Source organism: Mytilus trossulus, chromosome 1 (genome assembly GCF_036588685.1).
Source record: "Mytilus trossulus isolate FHL-02 chromosome 1, PNRI_Mtr1.1.1.hap1, whole genome shotgun sequence".
NCBI classification, from domain to species: Eukaryota; Metazoa; Mollusca; class Bivalvia; order Mytilida; family Mytilidae; genus Mytilus; species Mytilus trossulus.
The window spans coordinates 46,045,375-46,068,045 of record NC_086373.1 but is presented as its reverse complement, the minus strand read 5'-3'; the positions used below and the strand labels follow the sequence as shown (position 1 = coordinate 46,068,045).

Below are 22,671 nucleotides of genomic sequence, written 5' to 3'. Positions count from 1 at the left end.
CAAATTATTGTAAATTAAAAATAAAAAACGGCGATGAGATTGGAATTAAAATCACTCAAAACACCTGCGACGCAGGCTAAGTCAAACAGAAGTAGCCAATGGTTTGCGTAACTTGTTTACATTACTTAAAAATTCCAGATCATGTGAAAATAAATCGCAACGTGTTCATTATTGTCAAAAATATGTTAATAAATTTACAGCCAGGAATCTCCCACCTTAGAAGAAATTAGAAATCAACTTCCTACAATTGAGTATTATTCTTCACGTGTATCCTTCATGGAGGCCCCTATTCAACACATAAATACGTGTATATGTTATCAGCATGGTTTGGTCATACAAATTAATAACAAGTGTATAATATCGCCATTGTTGGAGAATCTCGGGTTGGAATAATATGCCAGTTTTTGTTATATTTTTTATTTACATAATTTGATAAATGACGTCAAATATGTATGTTTAATATAAAGTAATTATCAAATATGTAAGAAAACAAAATGCATGTGTTCATATCTATTTATATCTTGGTTAGCTCACTCGCTGTGTCTGCAAAGTTCGGGAAGTAAACCTGATGCATAATTAATGAGATGAATAGGCACGCAACACAATATGAATTATCAATTATTAACACTTCTGTAGTTTATGAAAACATTCTAGCGATCTTCTTGTTTATTTTTAGTCCATATCTTTGATTTTTGCAGCTTAAAAACTTGTTCATAATTTTGTCAAAATCGTAGCTACTATCCCTTTAAGTTTAAATAATCTTAATTTATGCTTTTAAGGTTCAAAATTTAATATAAAGTGCACTTTAATTAAGTTTTAATAATCTTATTATAAAATAGACTGTTTTATGGAATATAGTAAAGGTCAAAATTGTCTTGTTACTTTTAATCTGGAATGTAACTAGAGATATGCAGCTCTTTTTTTTCACACCCTAACATAAATTCTAAATCCACTATATAAAGCTACATTTGGGTATAAACAGTATAAAATTTAATGCCAAAGACACTACATTTTCAAACTAAAACTTTTTGATAGTATAATATCATACTGAACAAACAAAAACCATAGATACATGTAGATATTAATTAAAAAAATCAAAATCAAAACATGATGTTTGGCATTTAGGTTTTACTGTGACCTAAATCTATCTATATATGTTAAGGGCTAGTCCAATAAAATGTACAGTCAGGGTTGGAAGGAACATTTGTCAAAGAATCAACAGAAATGCAAATTTAATAGACTAATGTATTTGTATCTACACAAACCAAGCCTAAGAATGTCTTCCAACCCTTACTTTCAATTTCCATGGCATAGCCCTTTACAACTTTCTTTACCCATATATAAAATATATATTGCAAATAAATACATTTATTGCTGGCCCTCTTGACTACTGTAAGCAAAATGTCATATACTGACCATAAAAGAAATACATAACTCTGATCTAAAATATGTTATGGTGAAATATCAAATAAATTAATAGGAAAAGCAAAAACTGATTTAGACAAACTCAGTTTATTTCATCTAAAAGCATGAAAGTCATGACAGTTGCAAATCTCTGCTTCATGCTGTTATTAACATTTGATTTATAATTAAAAAAAATGTCTTCAAATAAGAAGCAAGTATTCATTCATGATGTCAATTTGATTAATTTTTCCATCAAACATCATCAAAATTAATGACTGAAACTTATCGGCTGCATTTTAATTTTTGGTCAGTATATTAAGCACAAATAAAGCTCTATACCTGAAAGCAAGAAATAAAATAAATATAGCCGTGAGACCATGATACCTTGTGTCGCTCCATACCACTGGATTCTGAACCATTCCACTGGTAGATCTGAATACCCAAATCTAATATATACACATCACCAGGGTTAAGACTTGACTGTACATATGGAACCTGTCAATACAAGGAAATATTTTATGAAAAAGTCAAAAGTTTAAATACTACCTTTATTCTCTCCATACCGCTTGATTCAGCACCATTCCATTGGTAGATCTGCATGCCCAGATCAAGAACATATACATCACCCGAGTTAAGACTTGATCGTTTATAGGGTACCTGTTGAAATAGGAAAGGATAGATCATGGATCAATGGGTTACAATGTCATGCAACTTGGAAGGATTCAGGTTTGTTTTGGTTCATTTTTTATTTGAGGCTAAACAGATCCTTTTAAGATAATTAGTGATGTTTTTGAATAATTTTGAGATTCAGCACGATTTTTAACACAGACAACACTATGAATAAATTCTTTTTAACGGATTTTGAAAGATTCAATTTAAACCCTTGACCTGTAAAAATGGAGTAAAATTCAGTGTCCACAGTGACTACATGTCACTTTTATTTATGTCTTCATCAGCCAAACCAAAGCTGTATGTCTTCATCCTGGAATGGCATTTATCTTTGTCAACAAAAAACAAGTAAAAATCAAAATACAGCCAATCATTTCTTGCACCTCACTTTATAATTTTGAAACTTATTATAAATCAAGTATACATGTATACATGTGTGGAGTGACAAATGTATTATAATATTGTACTTTATCATTCATGGAGTAATATTTTTCATAGATTTCATGAGTATAAAGTGAACCATAAATTTGATCAATCACCACAATACAAATTGTATACTCAGAATTTTTGGTAAAACCATGAAATTAAGTATCTAACAATAAAAATTGAGTTTTTCTGCAATCCATTAAAATTGGTACCCATGAAAATAAATGAAAACACAGCAGTTTTATTATTTCTACCGTAATACATGTAATAGCTAATTATATGTGGTCATTCTATACAAAGAACAATATGAAAATATCATTTAAAAAGGCTACCAGTATAAGACATGTTTTGAGATTCCTTGGAAATAGTGGAATCTTTTTTGTTCACTTCATGATCAGCAGAGTTAAGTGAATTTGTTCATAACATGATCTTGAGCTAGATTCCTTCTGGTTTCACTCTTATGCAACCACAACTACTAACTACAACACATCCTGAGATTTCATTATTTTTCGGGGCTATAGGCATATATTAATTTTATGAACTCTTGATTTCTTTCCTAGTTGATAAAACTTAAATGTAGGAATCAGTGTAAGGGAAACCCATAACAACTGTATCAAGCCTTTGATAGATCAGTAAGTTAACCTCTTTAACTTCAATTCTTCTCTTTCCACTGAAGTGTAAAAGCCTGGGTCTATATTCCTCTGGTAAAACATGTTTAAAGCCAGTTTCAGCTCCTCCTTGCATAGTTCTGAAAATTACAAAGATTTCTCATTCACTTTCAGAAAGAACAGAGAAAATTAAAAAAAAAAAGCATTTTCAGAAATTCTGGACCTGATATATCTACAAATGTAACACAATTTACTCATTAATGATATCCTATAGCAGTTTTGAGTTTGTATAGAAATCCTTGACATAACTGATTAACCCTTTCAACGCTACACAAAAAAATAGAAAAATGGCTGCTGCTGCATTTTTTTTTATTTCATTCATTAGAACAGTATTTTCCTTTTCAGACTGCTGTATCTTTTTTATTTTATGAGATACAGAGAAATTTATTGCATGAAAAATGCTCAGGAGAGCATGAACTGTAATGTAAGGCAATTATTTTACTGAAATTTTTATCAGGTTACCTGCGTTTTCATGTAATTAACAGGTAAAAGGTGTAATTTATTACATTTGTGTTGAATTTTGAATAAAAACTAGTTTTAGTCTTCATTTATTTTGTTGTTTTATCTGCCATATTGTAAAGAAGACACCAGTTGCCCGATTCCGTAGCGTATTGTACCATACATAACGTTTTATGTAATCGTGGCACAAATAAATAGCTCCGTCCTAAAAAAATTCAGTCAACCTCCGTTTTCCCCCCTTTTTCTACGTCTCGTAATGATCGATCAAATCAGATTTCCCACACGAATTTAATGTAATAAACACATTGAGATAACAAGAAACCTTTTAACTAATCCTCGTTGATAGTTGAGCCAAGGAAATGCTGAAATTTTTCCATATTTACAGCTTCGTTTCCGATTTCCGCCATTTGCATTTGTCAAAATATTTGTTTTTATTTTCCTTCTATTTTCCTTCTACTGCATGATTTTACTATAAAAATTGTCGGGATTTCAAGCGCAAATGAGACCTTGCATATCCTAGATTCAAACAATGAAAAATTAGAGAGAACCCGAATGAAAACCGAATGGTTTAAGAGTCCTAATGAAAAATCCTTTTTCATCGCGGCATATGCCGCAAATAGCAGTGGCGAACGGCATATGTCATCGCGGCATATGCCGTGTATAGCGTTGAAAGGGTTAAGGCAGGTCTACCATCTGTTATTTTCTGAAGGGAAGGGAATCTGTAAAAAGATTTAAGTTTTCAATATAAAGACAAAAAGCACTATTGTATGGTTGGTTTTTTTTGGTAGTGACTGCATCATTAACTGTACAGGAACAATTTTCTGTACTAAGCTGTTTTTGTTAATATTGCATCTTTTTGTTACCTATAACTAGAAATAAACCATTTTTTTACAAATTATCAAAGGTTATATCACAAGAATATTATTATTTGCCTATAAAGGATGACTTTTAATTTTTTGGGGGGCTTTTGCTTACAAAACTTAGATTGATTGAAACTTTTTATAGCAAAGCAAGATCTACAAATAAGTCTAATGGCCAAAATCGTTAGTTGACTCCTCCTTACATTTACTGCTGTTTAATGACAATTTTTACCAATTTCTAGTGCTTTTGTGCATTATCTTGTAATTATATAAGATTAGAAGACACTTTAAAATGCAAAAATGATCAGAGAAAAATGTAAATATTAAAATGATCAGCAATCCAAAATGAACAAAAAACAGATTTCTGTCATGAATTCTATTATAGTTCACAATGTTGGAGAGAGTCAAATTTTGAAGATGCATGTAGGCCTATGTGAGTGACACATGCTTTTAAGAGCCTCTGCTTAATAGGGGCCATCTTTGAAAACTTTCTATTTATTTCAATTTATTTCATTTATAACCTGGAAGACTAGTTGAATCAATGACTTACGTGATTGATTTAAAGTATGATTTAAACAGAGTAGATTCATGTCCCATAACTTCTCTATGTTGAACAGCTGCATCATCTAAGAAAGTGTCCAACTCAACCGTTTTGTAGGCTGCTGTTCCATATTCATCCTACATTCAAAAGACAAATGCAAAGAAATAAGATTTAGAAAGGATATTCAGACATTGATGATTGACAAATATTCATAATCATTAACATTGACAATCCCTGTAGGGAATTTGTTGTTCATTACAAATCTTTATAGTGTCACATAAATGTATTCATAACTTTTCTGAATCTGGAACTGTGTATTGAGAGTTTGGCACTTGTCATTGTTGTTTGAAGGTATTATGAATACAACTGAATACTTTTAAATTGCTGTTATTATGTACATGAGGGGGTATATACATAAGTATATGTATTTGCTCCTCATGAGCCCAATGTATTGGACAGTAGGATGATGTCAGATTCGTTAATATCAAAATTTTTGGTTATTCTATGCCATTATGTTTTGTTTGCATGTTGTTGGTTTTTTTTTTATGAATTATCAATTTCATAGAATTTTGGCTTCTGGAATTGGTGAAGTTTTAATCTTTCCCCACTTTTACTAAAAGAAATATTATACCTGTGTACTATGTTTGCCTATCCAGAAGTGGAGATCATAACACAGTTCCTCAGAATCTTCATTCTTCTTGTATGTCTAAAGCAAAATGGGAATTAAAATAGTAATTAAAAATATTTTTATCATACTAAATAAGATATAGCTATAAATGTATAGCATTCAATTTTGCTTTATAACAAATTCTATACATAACATTAAAACTTTGTTTTTAAAACATTCCTGAAGTAGAAATTGCTTGATATCAATTTTAATACTAACTAGTTAAGTGATTTAGAGAAAAAAAGAAAACACACTTGCAGAAAAACTCTTTTAACAGAAAATGAATAGCAAACTTCAAACTGAAATGTAACATATATATTATGTTTCAAGCCAATTGAATTAAAATCTATATGACTTCATCAAATAATATATTTTTTTTCAAATAATGTAATCAAGAGGAATAAATCTTAATCAGTAAATGTTAACACCATTCAAATAGAATATGATTCATGACAGTGTCATGTGTGCTCAAATTGCAAAGATTTGGTCAAGAAGAACTTTAACAATATAATTATACCATCCACCAAATATAGTTGATCTATTGCTTACAGCATCTGAAAAACATATTAACACAAAAACATATGACCATAAAAATTTGGGTAAAAACTCTAACTTGGCATTAAAATTAAAAAGATCATATCATAGGGAACATGTGTACTAACTTTAAAGTTAATTTGATTTCAACTTCATCAAAAACTATCTTGACCAAAAACCTGAAGCAGGACAGACTGAAGGACAAGCAGACGAACAGACGCACAGACATGAAAACATAATTATGGCATCTGTATACATAAAGCATGCAGGTCTTTTACCTCTCAAATAATAAGCTTGATTCAAATATTTTACGTTAGTCATTGGATTTGCAGCCCTCTGTCTCACATTTTGTGACATTCTCATTGCAGGCCATTAAAATAGACTCAAAGTATAAAACTTGTGAAACCAATTATTTTAAAAGCACAATTTTTGAAATGAATGTATTCTACTTTTTTGTTTTTCAATCATTCAAACATGGATTCAATTCTGTGGAACCTTCCTTTAAAATATTTGAAACAGATAATGCAGGTCAATCTACACTCAAAAAGTAATAGTAACTCACATTTAGAATGATGTAAGAGTCACCATCAAAGAATTTTCCATAGTCTTCTTCTGCCCAGTCTGTGATTTGGAATTTCTGAAAATCAAACCTTAATTTTTATATTAATATCTTAAAAATGAGAATCATTTTCATACATGTATTAGGCCAAAATTACAAATAGTTGTTTCCCAATCCCCACCCAGTTCAAAAAATTATATTCAATTAAAAAAATTAAATAATTTTTTTCCCGAAAATAATTCCTTTCCATTTTAGAAAAGAGTTTGAAAGCAAAAGGATCGGTAATTTAAATAAATCAAATGGTAATTTAAACAGACATTCTTTAAAATATGGCCTTAGGTACTTTCTATTTAAATGTTAAAACCTGCAAAAATTACTTCAAGCTTCATAACTTCAGGTAAACAACATCTGCTATAGTCAATTCAATGCTTTAACAACCCAGTTAAACTAAACCAGATGCTCCGCAGGGCGCAGCTTTATATGACTGCAGAGGTTGAACCCTGAACAGTTGGGGCAAGTATGGACACAACATTCAAGCTGGATTCAGCTCTAAATTTGGATTGTGATTAAATAGTTGACACAGCATAGGTTTCTGACACAGAATGAATGTGGTCTAATGAACTTAAAATTTTTTTTTTGCCTTTGAGCAATTCACTATGCTGTTGAATCCTCTCAAAAAAATTGAAGAAATTTTCTTTTTATTTATGAAATCTGAAATGAGAAAAATTGCCCCCTACCCCAATTTTCTTTCACATCCCCCTTTCCCTTATTCTAAAACTGATCTCAATTCAAATTTCTAATGGAGTTTGCAACAATAACTACTCATTTAAATACATCATAAAATATTAAAATGTAAAAAAAGTGCTTGTTATCACTGAATGGTAAAGATTGTTTTAATTTATCAGTTGGTAGTAAAAGTGAATATACATTGTATATTGTATAAAACAATGATTTAAGTTGATTTAACTATTATTCTGGACAAAGAAAGATGACTCTAATTGAAATTTCTTGCTATTGCGCAATATTGTGCAATTAGATATTTCTTGCTATTGCGCAATACTGTGCAATTGAAAATACTTGCCATTGCACAATACTTTGCAATTGAAGATTTCTTGCTATTGTGCAATAATGTGCAATGGAAAATTTCTTGCTATTGCACAATACTGTGCAATTGAAGATTTCTTGTTATTGCTGAGTACTGTGCAATTGAAAATTTCTTGCTATTGCACAATACTTAACAAAGTTTAATTTTGGACCCTTTGGGCCCCTTATTCCTAAACTGTTTGGACCAAAACTCTTAAAATCAATCCCAACCTTCCTTTTGTGGTTATAAACCTTGTGTTTAAATTTCATTGATTTCTATTTACTATACTAAAGTTATTGTGCGAAAACCAAGAATAATGCTTATTTGGGCCCTTTTTTGGCCCTTAATTTCTAAACTGTTGGAACCAAAACTCCCAAATTCAATCCCAACCTTCCTTTTGTGGTCATAAACCTTGTGTCAAAATTTTATAGATTTCGATTAACTTAAACTAAAGTTATAGTGTGAAAACCAAGAAAATGCTTATTTGGGCCCTTTTTGGCCCCTCATTCCTAAAATAGTGGGACCAAAACTCCCAAAACCAATCCAAACTTTCCTTTTGTGGTTATAAACTTCATAGATTTCTATTCACTTTTACTAAAGTTAGAGTGCGAAAACTAAAAGTATTGGGACGATGACGACGACGCCAACGTGATACCAATATATACGACCAAAAAATTTTCAATTTTTGCGGTTGTATAAAAAAGAAGAATCAGCTCTTAAATAAAATTACTTGAATAATTTTTCCATCAAAAGGGTGACAATATCAATCCTTGATTAAGAATATTAATAGCACTCAAAAGCTCATGTATTGTAATACAAAAATGTATTCCACATTGGAAAAATATGAGTGTTTTCATCTTATAGTTAGTTTTCATCATATATTTCTTTTTAATTTTCCAGAAGTCAAAATAATTCCAGATTCAAATAATTCCTTTGTTTTATATCTATGTCAACACCAATGTCAGCTTACCACAATTCTCCAGATTTTTAGACCAACAGATTGTCCTGCTCCCTCCCAAGCAGGTTCTCCCATGGCTGATTCCTCTAAAAAAAATAAAGTAAAGTACAATGTAGGCTGCAAAATACTGTAATTTTGCAGTGTTTTCATTTTTTGGGAAAAGTGTGACCAACAATTAATCTTCATCTTACTTTCATTTTCTCTGGTCAGTTCGTGATTGATTTATCTCCCTTTAACTACATGTATGATCAATAAGTAAACTATAAGTTAAATGATCATAAAAATTTGCACCAATAAAATAGCTTTTTATCTCTTTTTTTCTCAAGTATTGTTATATCTAACATGTCTAAGTGTTTAATTTCAGGAAGATAATTTTTTTTTCATTTTTCCATTTTTTATTTTTTTCAACACAATTTTGCTAGTATCAAGGGTTTTATTTAACAAATGTGTCCTTTTAGAAAACGAAATATTCCATTTTTACTACAACACAATTTTCCAAATACTTTATTTTTGTTTCTGAAATTTCAAAGAGTATTTTCAATGCTTAAATATACTGACTGTATTTTACCTTTAATTAATTAATAATTGCTATAACAACACCTATTGTATTTTGTTTGTAGGCATAGATTGAATATGTTTTTATCAAATGTTGGCATAGGTTGAAGACACCCTTTTGTTCAACAACTACATCAAGGGGACTTATTTAAGAATTTAATGTTTCTTTTAGAAAATTTATTAGGCTGTAAAGCATTGACTGTAGAACATTTGTATGAAGCGCAGAAGTGCTTCATTTTAAAATTTTGTGCATGGTCAAAGCTTTTACAAACCTTTAAAATTATTTAAAGAAGCATTCAATACTTAAAATTACATTTTTTTGCTAAGATCCTGAAAATAGGAATTCTATGAAGTTTTTCTTTTATTTACCTGTGCACTTAATTGTGGAAGCTTGTGTCATCATGAATGATACAATGTAATAGTTTTTAAGGTGGTAACCAACACTTGCACTAAAATTAATTTGGCTCATTTAATTTTCATAAAAGTATTTACTTTGACCCTTTAACAATGTTAACAAAAATATAATTATTTTGAAAATTTTGAACCAACCATTTTATCAGACAAATTACACTGGTTATATAGCAGTTTGACAAACACCAATTTGATCACTCTGGAGAATCTTAATATTCCTTTTACACCAAATGTTAATTAAAATGTTTAGCTGACTTTACAGAGTTATCTCCCTGTAGTGTTAGCATGGTACCACCTTAACAAGAATTTTAAGCCAAAAAAAATTAAAAGTGGAAAATACTGCACATTGAACTGTGTACCCAGTACTGATCATGTTTGTTCAATATCCTACATACTTTTAACTTGTCTTTCGACATCAGTACCAAACAGAGCCATATTGGAGTCCTTCCAATCATACTTCTTAGCTTTAATTAATCCTGAAAAAGATTTATTGTAACATAAAATATATAATTATTATAAAGCCAGGATTCCACTTATCATAAAATTCCTCATCATTAATCCACTAGGCTAGATCTAATCTATATAATTTTAAGTTACAAGAGACAGTTGATTATTTCATCCTCAGTGATGTTGTATTTGCCTCATATGTAGTATTTACTGATTCTACACAAAGAATTTACTAGTAGGAGCAAAGATTGGTAGGCTCTGAGTTAGAACCAGTGTTCCTTAAGGGTGACATGTTGTCCTGCTAACATTTGCCTAGAGAGTACATTTAAAGCTAATCAAGTCTATAACAGTATGTCTGTCTAGTACAAAGCAGACTTCATCTTAAGTACCACATTTTTATTGATGCGTGAATGTGAGGGGACCATGTTTTTTGATGCCATCTCTTTGTAACACTATTTTCAGCATGCTGGTCTATAGAGTGATGGCCAGATTTTATTTGTGGAGTACCCAGATAGATCAATTTATCTTCATCAAGAATATATAGATTTAGATTTTTCATAGTTTAGCTTTAATTTGAGTGTTTTTAATGACTAAATCAGTTCAAATTTTGAATCAACTGAAGTAGACACTTAGGGGCTCGCGGGTATAAATCAAAAGTACTGTATAGGATTTCGCAATATTTTTCTTTAAATGAACTTTAACATATACTTATTAGAAAAATAAAATAAAAATATGGGGTCACTGTTCATTTAAGCTCACAATCTTCCTTCGAAAAAAGCATACATTTTTGTAAAGGTACTTTTTTTCTGTTGAATTTATAGGAGAAATAAAGGTAATGTCGAAATAAAAAAAGAACTAACTTACAGAAATCACTCAAATTTTACAGCTCATTTGAAAAAAATAATAAAAAATATAGGCATCGATGAATTATAAAAAGATATTTTTAATGCCAAAAAATAGCATTTTTGCACCAAAGGGAGATAATTTGGAGCTTTTTCAATGACATATATACATTTTAAAAGTCATCTGGGGCCTTAACAAATAGACTTTTTTGGATGATTTTTGTAACATACATGTATGATAAATAAATAAATGATTTGGAAAATACATTGAAGGTATAAAAAGTCATGAGAATTCCGAATGCAATTAGGTTCTGCGTCTATCTGGGCACTCTGGTTCTAAACCTTCCAAATCCATTGAAGATATAAAAAGTCATGAGAATTCCGAATGCAATTAGGTTCTATCCGAGCACTCTAGTTCTAAACCTTGGTTCCATCTGGGTTTTTTGGTTCTGAACCTTGGATATATCGGCAAGGGTTAAGAAATTTTGTATTAGCTAACTAGCCCAGGGCTAATTGGTAGCATGATATTACTAGCCCTGTTGGAAGAACTATTAGCCCAGCAAAACTGACCTGCTAGCCCTAGTATGCCTCACAAATGCAGAGTTTGCTGCAATAACAATGATTTATATAAAGTTAATAGTTTTCATCCATTGTACAGTAGATTTGTGCAAATTTGATACCCAAAACTTGGCAAAAACGATCCAATTACTGGCATTAGAAGATATATTTAATTAATTGATAATTGAATTAATGAGTTGCCCAAATCCCGACATGATACAAGTCTTCACCACTGCTATACATGGGTATATAAAGGATTAGAGGGTTTATACCATATACATTATCGCATTTGTTAAAAAGAATTATCAGCTGCTAAATTATGCAATGCTCATAGTTGTTATCAGTTTATGTGAATAAATATCACCATCAATAGCTTTGGTCTTTAATAAATGTTTTATAAACGAAGTACAGTAATGCCCGTATTTACATTTATCACAGGTAAGCTAATTGTGGGCTATAAACATATTACAACCTTAGCATGGTCTTTTAACTGAACTGAAAGTGTATTTGTTAAAAAAAAATATTTCTAAAATCGATTGCATTTGAATATCAATGAAAATTATCATGATTGATGAACATTTATTGCATCAAGTTTAACCTGATGCTTTTTGTTATCTATTAATCATGTGTTTCTTTGTCTAATATGTTTTCCTATTAATTTGTATTGTAGTCCTGTTATATTATGTTGTCATTTCAATGTTATATTCAACATTGCCATTCAAGTGCGGGGTTTGGGATGCCACAAAACCAGGTTCAACCCACCATTTTTCCTTTCAAAATGTCCTGTACCAAGTAAGGAAGATGTAATTGTTATATTATTGTTCGTTTCTGTGTGTGTTACATTTTAAAGTTGCGTCGTTTGTTTTCTCTTATTTTTGAGTGTAAATTCACATTGCGATAAGACGTGTCACGGTACTTGTCTATCCCAAATTCATGTATTTGGTTTTGATGTTATTCCTGTGGGATTTTGTCTGATGCTTAGTCCGTTTCTGTGTGGGGTTCTTTGGTTTCGAAGCCATGGTAACTGGTTCAACATCCAGGTTGTTTGGTTATAGCAACCCAACTTCTTGGTTCCATCTGGGTTCTATTCTAGATCATTCTAATGTTCCCGTTGAACTTGGAGAAGATAACCGCAAGTATCCGAATAAAAAGTTGAAGTAGGTCAAAGACGCTAACAGCATTTTAAATCATTAAACATTTCAGCATCAACGGTAAAGGAAGCTGTAATTAAGGTATTTATCTTCTCATTTTAATTATAAAAATAAAGAATCGTATAGATTTTAAAAATAAACCGAAATATACAGTATATCGAACATCTTTATTTGATTCAGTCATTCTGTTTTCATTTATTTTCCTTTACTAATCCCTTGTTTCCGTAATATTTCTAGAAGTTTTAAAACCACCCAATTAGGTCCTCGTTCAATTGGCCAACGATATGTGCATCTAGCCACTTGACCAGTTGACGACTTGCATATATATTTGATTGCACATTTATTTTCAAGTTCGACTGAATTTTATTTAATTGGCTTTGCAGATCTTTGTAATAATGTCAGATTTGATAGAAATACATGTGAAGTATATACATGCAAACAATAATTTTGTTCAAAACAGAATGTTAAAAGACATATAAAAGAAAGTGATGATCAATTTCAGTTTGTAAGCTTTAATAAGTTGAAAAATAAGCTATAAAATATTACAAAATTGTATATGTATTGTCAAATTTGATACTCCTTGTAAAGGGCATGCATATAATCATTCGGTCCAAAATAAAGAAATCAAAATTAAGATTAAATATTTTTATAACAAAATTGTGTGTGTGTGTTCATGACAGTGCTAGTGGGATGAGTATCACCAGCACAATAGTCAGAACTTCTGTGTTTTTGCCATGGTGGAGGGGCATAAAGTGTTACCCTAGTCTGTCTGTCCCGAACGTCCCAAAACATGGGTGCTTTAGTTTGCCTCAACCAAATACTACAAAACTTATAAAAAATATAAAAAAGATGTGACATGAGTGCCAATGAGTACTCTCCAAGCACAAGAGACCCTAATGACACAGAAGTTAACAGCTAAAGGTCACAATAGGCCTTCAACAATGAGCAAAGTCTATACAGCATAGTCAGCTATAAAAGGCACCGAAACGACATTTTAAAACAATTCAAACAAGAAAAGAAACAGACAAATTTATGTGCAAAATATGAACGAAAAACAAATACCCGTATAAATCGTTAAATAAGCCGCAATGTAACACATAAACAAACAACAACCAATAAATTACAGGCTCCTGGCTTGCCACAGGCTCATACATACCGAATAAGGCGGGTTTGAACATATTAGCGGGATCCCCATCATCCCCCTGACCTGGGATAATGCTTATTACCACATCGCACAAAATCAAATTTTAGTTATCATGTCCCTTTAAAAGCATAGAATATGCTGAATTTTTTTTCCCCTGCTCTTAAATAAGTTTGACTCAATCAAATATTATAAACCTTATACGCAATGCTTATTACTCCATAACACAGACCTATCAAGTTCGATATTGGGTGGCGTCACTGTTCATAAGTTATTCATAATTAGATGTAAGAAGATGTGGTACGAGTACCAATGATACAAATGTCAACACGGAGCCTTGAGATAGGAAACATGCTAAATCTGTTGTTTCCGTTCTTTAACTTTAGTTTGCCTCAACCAAATGTTTTGAAACTTATACACAATGCTTATGGTCACAAAACAGTAAAAATTACGTGAATCCTGCATCTATATGTTGAAGTTTACTCATGGTTTTTCACAAGCAGGGGCATCTGCGGCCCAGAGACATATTCTATATTTATTTCAGTAAACAACTTATTTACTTCCATTGAATTCTACTTCTAATAGAATTAACTTGCATATTTTTTTCAGGATCTTGGTGCAGTTTGGTAACAGACAGTGATATTTCAAGTTACATGTGACCAGCATAACAAAGTGTTTCACTAGATTGAGCTCTCTGTCTAAGTGTACTTTAAAGGTTCTTTGCACTGAGTTCAGTTTATTGATATGAGTATACCTTCTGTGTGAAATTATAAGATGTAAAAACAGACTACTCATATCTACATGTCCATGAAATGAAATCTAAGGTAAAATTATTGAAATATTTTGCGTTATCTATCACAACTGTTTTCTCTAATTTTTCATGGAAATTAAAGGATTTTGTTAAAAAAAATCTTAAAAATTGAGAATGGAACTGTGGAATGCATAAAAGAGACAGTAATATAACAAAAGAGCAGAAAGCAGTCGAAGGCTACCAATGGGTCCCTCACCCAGAGGCGGCTTCAGAAGGCCCTTAAACAAAATTTTTACAAGTTCAAAATCCAAAACATAAAATATGAACTTATAATCAAAAACATACAACTTACAAGACTAACAAAAGCCAGAGACTCCTGACTTGATTCAAGGTAATCATATCAAGAGACACACCCAATATGCATAGGTCAAGAGTCGAAAAGTCATAGTATGGTCAAGAGTTCCTTGTCAAAAAAACACAAATCAGATTTTGAGAAAAGGGTCATTGTGGTACACAAAACTAACACATGTATCTTCATATCTAATATATATATGGATATATAAGAAGATGTGGTATGAGTGCCAATCAAACAATTCTCCATTTAATTCAAACAATATATACAAGTTGTACATTGAGGACAAAGGATAAGCTCACATGAAGTTTTTCGTGCCGCTAGACTCACCATCTTATGACAATGCATCTTATCTACATGCCACATATTCAGAAGAAATGTCAATTGAAAATTATATTTTGAGGTCAAGGTAATATACACACTGTATCATGATGACACACCCAACGTGCATAGGTCAAGAGTCAAAAAGTCATAGTCCCAAGTCAAAAATACACACAGCAGTCCTGCACAAAAGTTCATCATGGCACACGTAACAATGTATTATGTCATGATGCACCACATGTGCCAAATACAGAAAACCTAGGTCAGAGACAGAACCACACGAGACATAACTAAACTCAATGGAACCGTAGTTTTCATTCAATTTATTTATCTTAAATGTTCGTTTGCGTTAAACAATGGAAATTAACACTGTATAATTATATAAACCATCAATCTTGTAAAGTAAAAAATAAAAATTTGTTAGGATTTTTTTTTTTTGTTTGATTTTTTTCTGAAATTATTTTACCCTCAAGCCGCCTTAAGTGTTTAAAAAGTGTCCCAAAATTTTTCGTCATATGAACCTGAAATTTGAGGCCAAAATCAGCCCATTAAGGACCTACTCCTTTTAAATCTGTCAGTGCTTCCAAAAATCATTACAATCATAATAACATACAAACTATGGGGATCTACTTTGTCTTTTTGGATAACTTTCTTACCTGTCATTTTTTATTTTTACTGTATTTTGAATCAACAGAGGAGACCTGTAAAAAAAAGCATTATTATTAGCTAAAAATGTCAATACTGTTTTAATTTCTGTTTATACTGTAATTTTGTTGGTCAATTATAATTGCAAAATGCAAATGAGAAAAAAATAATTTTAAAAAACATTTTTCTGTATAAAAATGATAGAGGGGATGGTTTCAGATTTACAATGTTTATTTAAGTATTCTCTTTTCGAACACCCTAAAGGTTTATGACTTATATGTATATTATACTCATTGACAAAATTTTTTAATGTAGTTGTAAAGAATTATCATTACATGTATATCTACAACATATGACAAGTGTGAATGATTAACTACAAAATATAGATCTTCCCTGGTATATATATTACACTTATATACTTCTATGAGATAATATCTTTTAATCTACTCCTACCTAAATCTTCCTTAGTAGTGATTCATGTCAATGAAAGGTGTACAACCCGGAAAATACTACTTATACAGTTAATATTTAAGTGTGACTACCAACTTATCAATGAACAGGAAGTTACTTTAAAACAACAAAATAGAAAAGGTGTTTTTTTGACAAATGAATGCAAGAAAAATGAATAATACAGGACAAACATTTAAAAATAGCATACTAGTATTCCACAAATTGTAGGAAATAATGTGTCCTTTAACCTATAATGGTTTACTTTTACAAATTATGACTTGGATGGAGAGGTGTTTCATTGGCAATCATACCACGTCTTCCTTTATCTAGATATAACTGAACAATTATTTGTCTGACAAGCATGTCGGAGAAAACAAATTATCGCTAAGTTTCTTTCATATGTTTGACATCTAATTTTTCCAGTTCATGCAAGGTTTTTTTTTATAAAATTGTGAACAAATTAAGATGTCCCTTGTTCATGTTGTTATAAAATAATATCAATAAATTATGATTCCTAACTTTTTAACTTTGTCAGGAAAAATTAAAATCAATGTTTACTAAATCATTAAAACTTTATTTAAAGTAGTCTAAGTTCTAAAATCAAATCAAGTTTTACAACTTTTCATAATAATCTATGCTACTAACTTACTTACTTACTGACACATCAACTGCTAACTTAAACACAGACAAGATTGTAACCAGGTTTACACACATATCAGATGATTCATAATTTCACATTCCAGGCAAATAATGTATGAAAGCTTTATAGATTTTGTGATGATGAATCAAAAATCAGGGAAGAAAGAAACAAAATTTTGTTTGATTTGTAACAAAAAGCATACACCCTGATTGTAAATAATACATGGACGAAATTTACTTGTGCATTACTAAATAACCATACAATACATGTAATAAGGTAACAGTTAAAATGTTCATCCATTCCATTTGAAAAACCCCTAGCTTAAGATGATATTGGTCCCCTTTAAGGGAATATATATTAGAAAGAATGTTTATGATAAGATTGAGATTACCAGCAATATGAAAGTAAAAGTCTGTATTTTTAAGAAAAATTGTACACCTGCTTTATATTTATATATATTGACATGAAATCAGATTAAGTTTCATTTTAGTCCGTTTTTTCCTTTTTAAGCCCCACCTACAAAAGTAGAGGGGCATTATGTTTTCTGGTCTGTGCGTCCGTTCGTTCGTCTGTCTGTCTCGTTTCAGGTTAAAGTTTTTGGTCAAGGTAGTTTTTGTTGAAGCTGAAGTCCAATCAACTTGAAACTTTAAAGTACACATGTTTCTTATAAATTAAAATGATCTTTCTAATTTTAAAGCCAAATCAGACTTTTGACCCCAATGTCACCGTCCACTGGACATAGAAAATGAAAGTGCGAGTTTCAGGTTAAAGTTTTTGGTCAAGGTAGTTTTTGATAAAGTTGAAGTCCAATCAACTTGAAACTTTAAAGTACACATGTTTCTTATGAAATGATCTTTCTAATTTTAAAGCCAAATCAGACTTTTGACCCCAATTTCACCGTCCACTGGACATAGAAAATGAAAGTGCGAGTTTCAGGTTAAAGTTTTTGGTCAAGGTAGTTTTTGATAAAGTTGAAGTCCAATCAACTTGAAACTTTAAAGTACACATGTTTCTTATGAAATGATTTTTCTAATTTTAAAGCCAAATCAGACTTTTGACCCCAATTTTACGGTCCACTGAACATAGAAAATGAAAATGCAAGTTACATGTACAGGTTAAAGTTTTTGGTCAAGGTAGTTTTTGATGAGGTTGAAGTCTAATCAACTTGAAACTTAGTACATATGTTCCCTATGGTATGATCTTTCTAATTTTAAAGACATATTAGATTTTTTACCCAATTGAACAGGGAAAATGATAGTGCGAGTGGAGCATCCGTGTACTTTGGACACATTCTTGTTCAACCAATTTTTATGGTTAATTAAGTTCCTTACCTTTTAGAAAAATAAAGAGATGTGTGGTTACAATAATGACTGTCATTGAGACAACACTATCCACCAAAGTTCAAATGAAAAGGATGTAAGACAACTGTACAGCCTTCAACACTGAGAAAAACCCATACAATGTCTTCTATAAAAGACCCAGACATTAAAAAATAATTTATGACCATTGAAATTTTTGTTGAAATCAGGGTTTTCAATAACTTTAGTTAGATGTAACTGACGGAATTTGAAAAGTAACAGGTCAGGTCGAGGTTGAGGGACTGAGTGAATGAGAAAAGTGAAGAATATTTCAACAAAAATATTTGTTGGCAAGGGGAGGCACCAGTGACTGTTAATTATTCAAACAGCTGTCATCATTTTTGAAAAACTGTGCAAAAAAATCAGGTTTTAATGAAATATACCATAATTTAAGATGTCAGAAATACATCACTAATGACACAGTTGGTGAAAACATTTTTTAACTGAAGCAATTAAAAAAAAATTAACAAGTTTTCTTCAGATATAAAATGTGGTGCACACTGAATAACCAGCGTAGTGGGTTATTTCAAAGTGTGTACCACATTTTTTAAGTTATTTAGAACAGACAGATTTTTTTTCCTTTTACAGTCATTTCTTGCAATTTAATTGTAAACTCCATTTTAAACAGGAGTAAATCATGAAAAAACGCTGACAACATCACAGTCACATGACTTAATTATGTCTATGAGCTGATAGACAAAACACTGTCAGCCAATCAGAAGACAATGCTACATCCAAAGTAAATTATATTGAAATAATTGTATATATGTCACGTATGTTGTGTACAAGATGAAAGTTTGTACAAGTTATAATTTGTACAGGGTTTTTGTACAAGTTATAAGTTTTTTGACACATACCTTCTTGCACCAGGTGATACAGGTTTATCTTCTTTAATGTACCAGTTTAATGTTTTAAATTCCAATTTATATACTTCAACCTAACATTTAGTGCTGTTCTCCTTGTCCTCAAACTGGAAATGAGGATATCTACCAAATGGATTGAATTTTAATTTTATTTTTGTCCATATACAATATTAATATCCATTAATAGTAGTTGTGAAAAATGACAGCTAGAAATATGCAGGGAAAAAAATTGAATGCTTGCATCAACTATTTGTGTGAAGCAGTTCATAAAACACTAATAACTTGTACAAATAATCTGTACAACATTACAACTTGTACACAACATATAAATGTACCAGTATTAATTGTTATTTTTAAGATTTGATTACATTCTTGAATACTGTATTCATACATATATTCTACTATGCCTGTCTGTTTACATTATTTATACATGAAAGCAGAGACATATAATACTATATATGTATTATATGTCTCTGATGAAAGTGAATTGATTATTTTACACTCAGGTAACAAAACCTTGAACCCCAGCCACATTCTAGTTAATAAACAAGAATCAGATGTGTATTGTTAAAAAATGTATTCTAATCTGTATGTATTTATACTAGTTTGATTAGTTTTGATAAACCAAACATTTATCAAATTTGTGAACTGTAACGTCCCACCATCTATTCAAAATAGTATGCACTAAAGATTTTACATTATATACCATAAGAGAAAAGTTTTTTTTAAATTCTAATTTCTTAGCAAACCTCACATATTAAAGTGAATAAATGGGGAATGTGTCCATGGGACACAGATGATGCCCCCAATTGCATATCATATTGTTATAAAGGGACATAACTGAAGAAAGGTAAAAGTGACACTACCCAATTTTGTTCTTAATCTGAGTTTTGGGTAAATAAGTATTTTGTATAAGTTTTATAACATTTGGTTGAGGTAAACCTGAGAAGAAGAACAGAAACGAAAAATTCAGTAATTTTTTCATTTGTAAATGTGCATATATATAGAACTCTGGAATGGCTAAAAGTGACACCACCAAAATTTAAGCTCAATCTGTATTTTGTGAAAATATGCATTGTGTACAAGTTTCATCATGTTCATAACATTTGGTTTAGGCAAATTTAAGTTAGAGATCATGCAGATCAGAAAAGAAAATTCTGCAATTTTTCCATTTGTAAAGGGGCATTACTCTTTAAGTGACAGTTTAAGTTTCATACCATTTGGTTGAGGCAAACTAAAGGAAGAGAACAGAAATCAACTTGTAAGGATGGACATACAAACAGACAAGGGTTAAACTTAATGCCCCCTCAGCATCGACAGGGGCAAAAAAATACATTACAACTGGAAAATATAAATATTTTATTATCAGTTGGGATGGTGGGGTTGAATCTGTATAATATGTATCCACAGTTCCCATCCCTCTATTTGGTGTTTAAAGTTTCTTCAAAAATGTAGATTTCGTAAGTATTTTTACAATGAATAAATGATAATCATATCAAAACTACATGTACCTTAATTCAAATAATAATCAATCAATACACATCCAAAATAAACAATTAACATATTGTTTTGATTACAAGTGTGTTAACACATGCATGTACTGCACTGAATGCTAAAAACAGCTGCATAATCACACTTACTGAAACAACATATTTTATCACCTTACAAAACTGACATGTCAGCAAGTGCTCTGCTGTTAGACACAGACACAAATAATTATCAAATGCTCACACAAGCAAAGAAATTCAAGTTCATGTGTGGTTTCAGTGTTCTAGCTAGGTTTCAATGACAGTAGGACACATTTTGATGATAGGCACTTCAGCCAGGTGTTGTCATATATCAAAAGGCACAACTTGATCCTTTCAATTTCATGTATTAGATTATAAATTTTAAGAATTTAAAAAAATGTTTATTCTAAGGGTTGTAAAATAAAGGAAAACAACATGCATGCATGTAGAGCTTAGGCTATAGGGAAATGAGTGCATAGAGAGGGCACAGTTCTGGGGGCAACTTCAATTCTTAATTTATAGGGTTACCGCTGGACCCTTTTCATATAATTTAGATTTTAAAAAGGCATACCTTTCATATATTGTGTAGGTAAAAATGTTACTTTTCCCATATAGTTTTTGTTTCATTTGGTGTGAAATGTAAGAGTGGAGTACCAAAGTGTCAAAAGAGAGAAAATTGGTTGATAAAAAAAAACACAGCCGGCATACTCTATACATGTACGTACATGTATACCAATTTTCTTTTAAAAAAACTAACACAAAAAGATGGTTTCCAAAATTTGTGACTTTTATCAATAAAGAAAGTTTTTACCCTATTTAACAACAAGTTGATATGGTATTATTCAATGAATATGTCATGTATGTACTAGACTTACTGTACGATGATACATGTAAATGTATCATCAGTTATGAATTTATGGTTGAAATCCAAGTATAATAAGGTTTATCTCATTTATAAGATAAACTTTATAATGAAAGAGATTTGATTAATATATTTATTTTCCATAAATGACGTCTTTTATCATTCGGACCAGCATCTTGCTTCCCGCTTATAAACATCACGTGACTTCAGCCTCACATTTGAACTAGCCGCTCTAGATTTGTGATAATTTAAAAAACCCACCCACCTCCCCTTACAATCTACCAACAATTTCTTGTGTCTGCAGCTGTTTTATTTATTTTTCAGGCTGTTCAGAAAAAAGTTGGATACATAGTACGTTGTTGGACAAAATAAAGATAAACTAGACTAAGCCAATGGATTTGCTTGCTGAACAAACTTTTGAGGACTATCGTATTCAAAATTTGAATGAGTGGTATATTGTTTTACCAGGATATTCAGCCACCAGCTGAGTGATTATGGAACAATCAGTTTGATTATTTAGTTTATTGCCAGGAACACATGGAACTTTAAATTTTTGTTATTAACTTTCAGCATTTATATCTCAAATACATTTGTAATAGTAAATTTGTTCCTTATATGGTAATAAAATGATTAGTCACAGTAAAAAATGTTTGACGGGATCTGGCAATTTAACAAGATTTTCTTATAATTTGTGATTATTCCAAAAAAGAAACTTAACTCCACTTTTTTCTTTTATTTTTAACATTTTGTTCTTACATGAGCATGATGAATATATATATTTCTTTTACTTTGTGATTTTTTTATTAAACTACATGTTCCATTTTTGTCTAATTTACATAAAAAGGGAACAGGCCTATTAGTCTTTCTTTAATGATGTTAATAGGTATTAGCATTATCGTTTTAAAAATTATGGAAATGAGTTGAGGGAACTTATCTGATGGTATGACAAAGAAAAGCCAACGGACAAACAGCATGATAACTATAGGC

At 30.8% G+C, this 22,671-nt stretch overlaps 1 protein-coding gene and 1 long non-coding RNA gene across 4 annotated transcripts in view; one reads left to right on the top strand and one right to left on the bottom strand.

The window, feature by feature from the left end:
* LOC134725617 (gelsolin-like protein 2) overlaps positions 1–22,671 on the bottom strand; it is a 42,533-nt gene that overhangs the window by 11,774 nt on the left and 8,088 nt on the right. Inside the window, exons 1-9 of one of the 3 annotated variants that reach the window (XM_063589595.1) lie at positions 17,107–17,125; positions 16,015–16,059; positions 10,191–10,271; positions 8,842–8,915; positions 6,791–6,865; positions 5,659–5,733; positions 5,037–5,164; positions 3,142–3,247; positions 1,951–2,061 (exon numbers count right to left, since the gene is read on the bottom strand). In XM_063589595.1, coding sequence (XP_063445665.1) covers positions 1,951–2,061; positions 3,142–3,247; positions 5,037–5,164; positions 5,659–5,733; positions 6,791–6,865; positions 8,842–8,915; positions 10,191–10,271; positions 16,015–16,021 — 657 coding nt within the window. In that variant the 5' untranslated portion in view covers positions 16,022–16,059; positions 17,107–17,125. Of the gene's footprint in view, positions 1–1,788; positions 1,900–1,950; positions 2,062–3,141; positions 3,248–5,036; positions 5,165–5,658; positions 5,734–6,790; positions 6,866–8,841; positions 8,916–10,190; positions 10,272–16,014; positions 16,060–17,106; positions 17,126–22,671 lie in introns of those variants that run through there. The other 2 variants (XM_063589585.1, XM_063589576.1) reach the window with 2 other exon arrangements.
* On the top strand, positions 12,789–22,504 carry LOC134725631 (uncharacterized). The gene is made up of 3 exons (XR_010108576.1): positions 12,789–12,874; positions 14,544–14,758; positions 22,009–22,504. It is a non-coding gene; the product is annotated as an uncharacterized LOC134725631 (long non-coding RNA).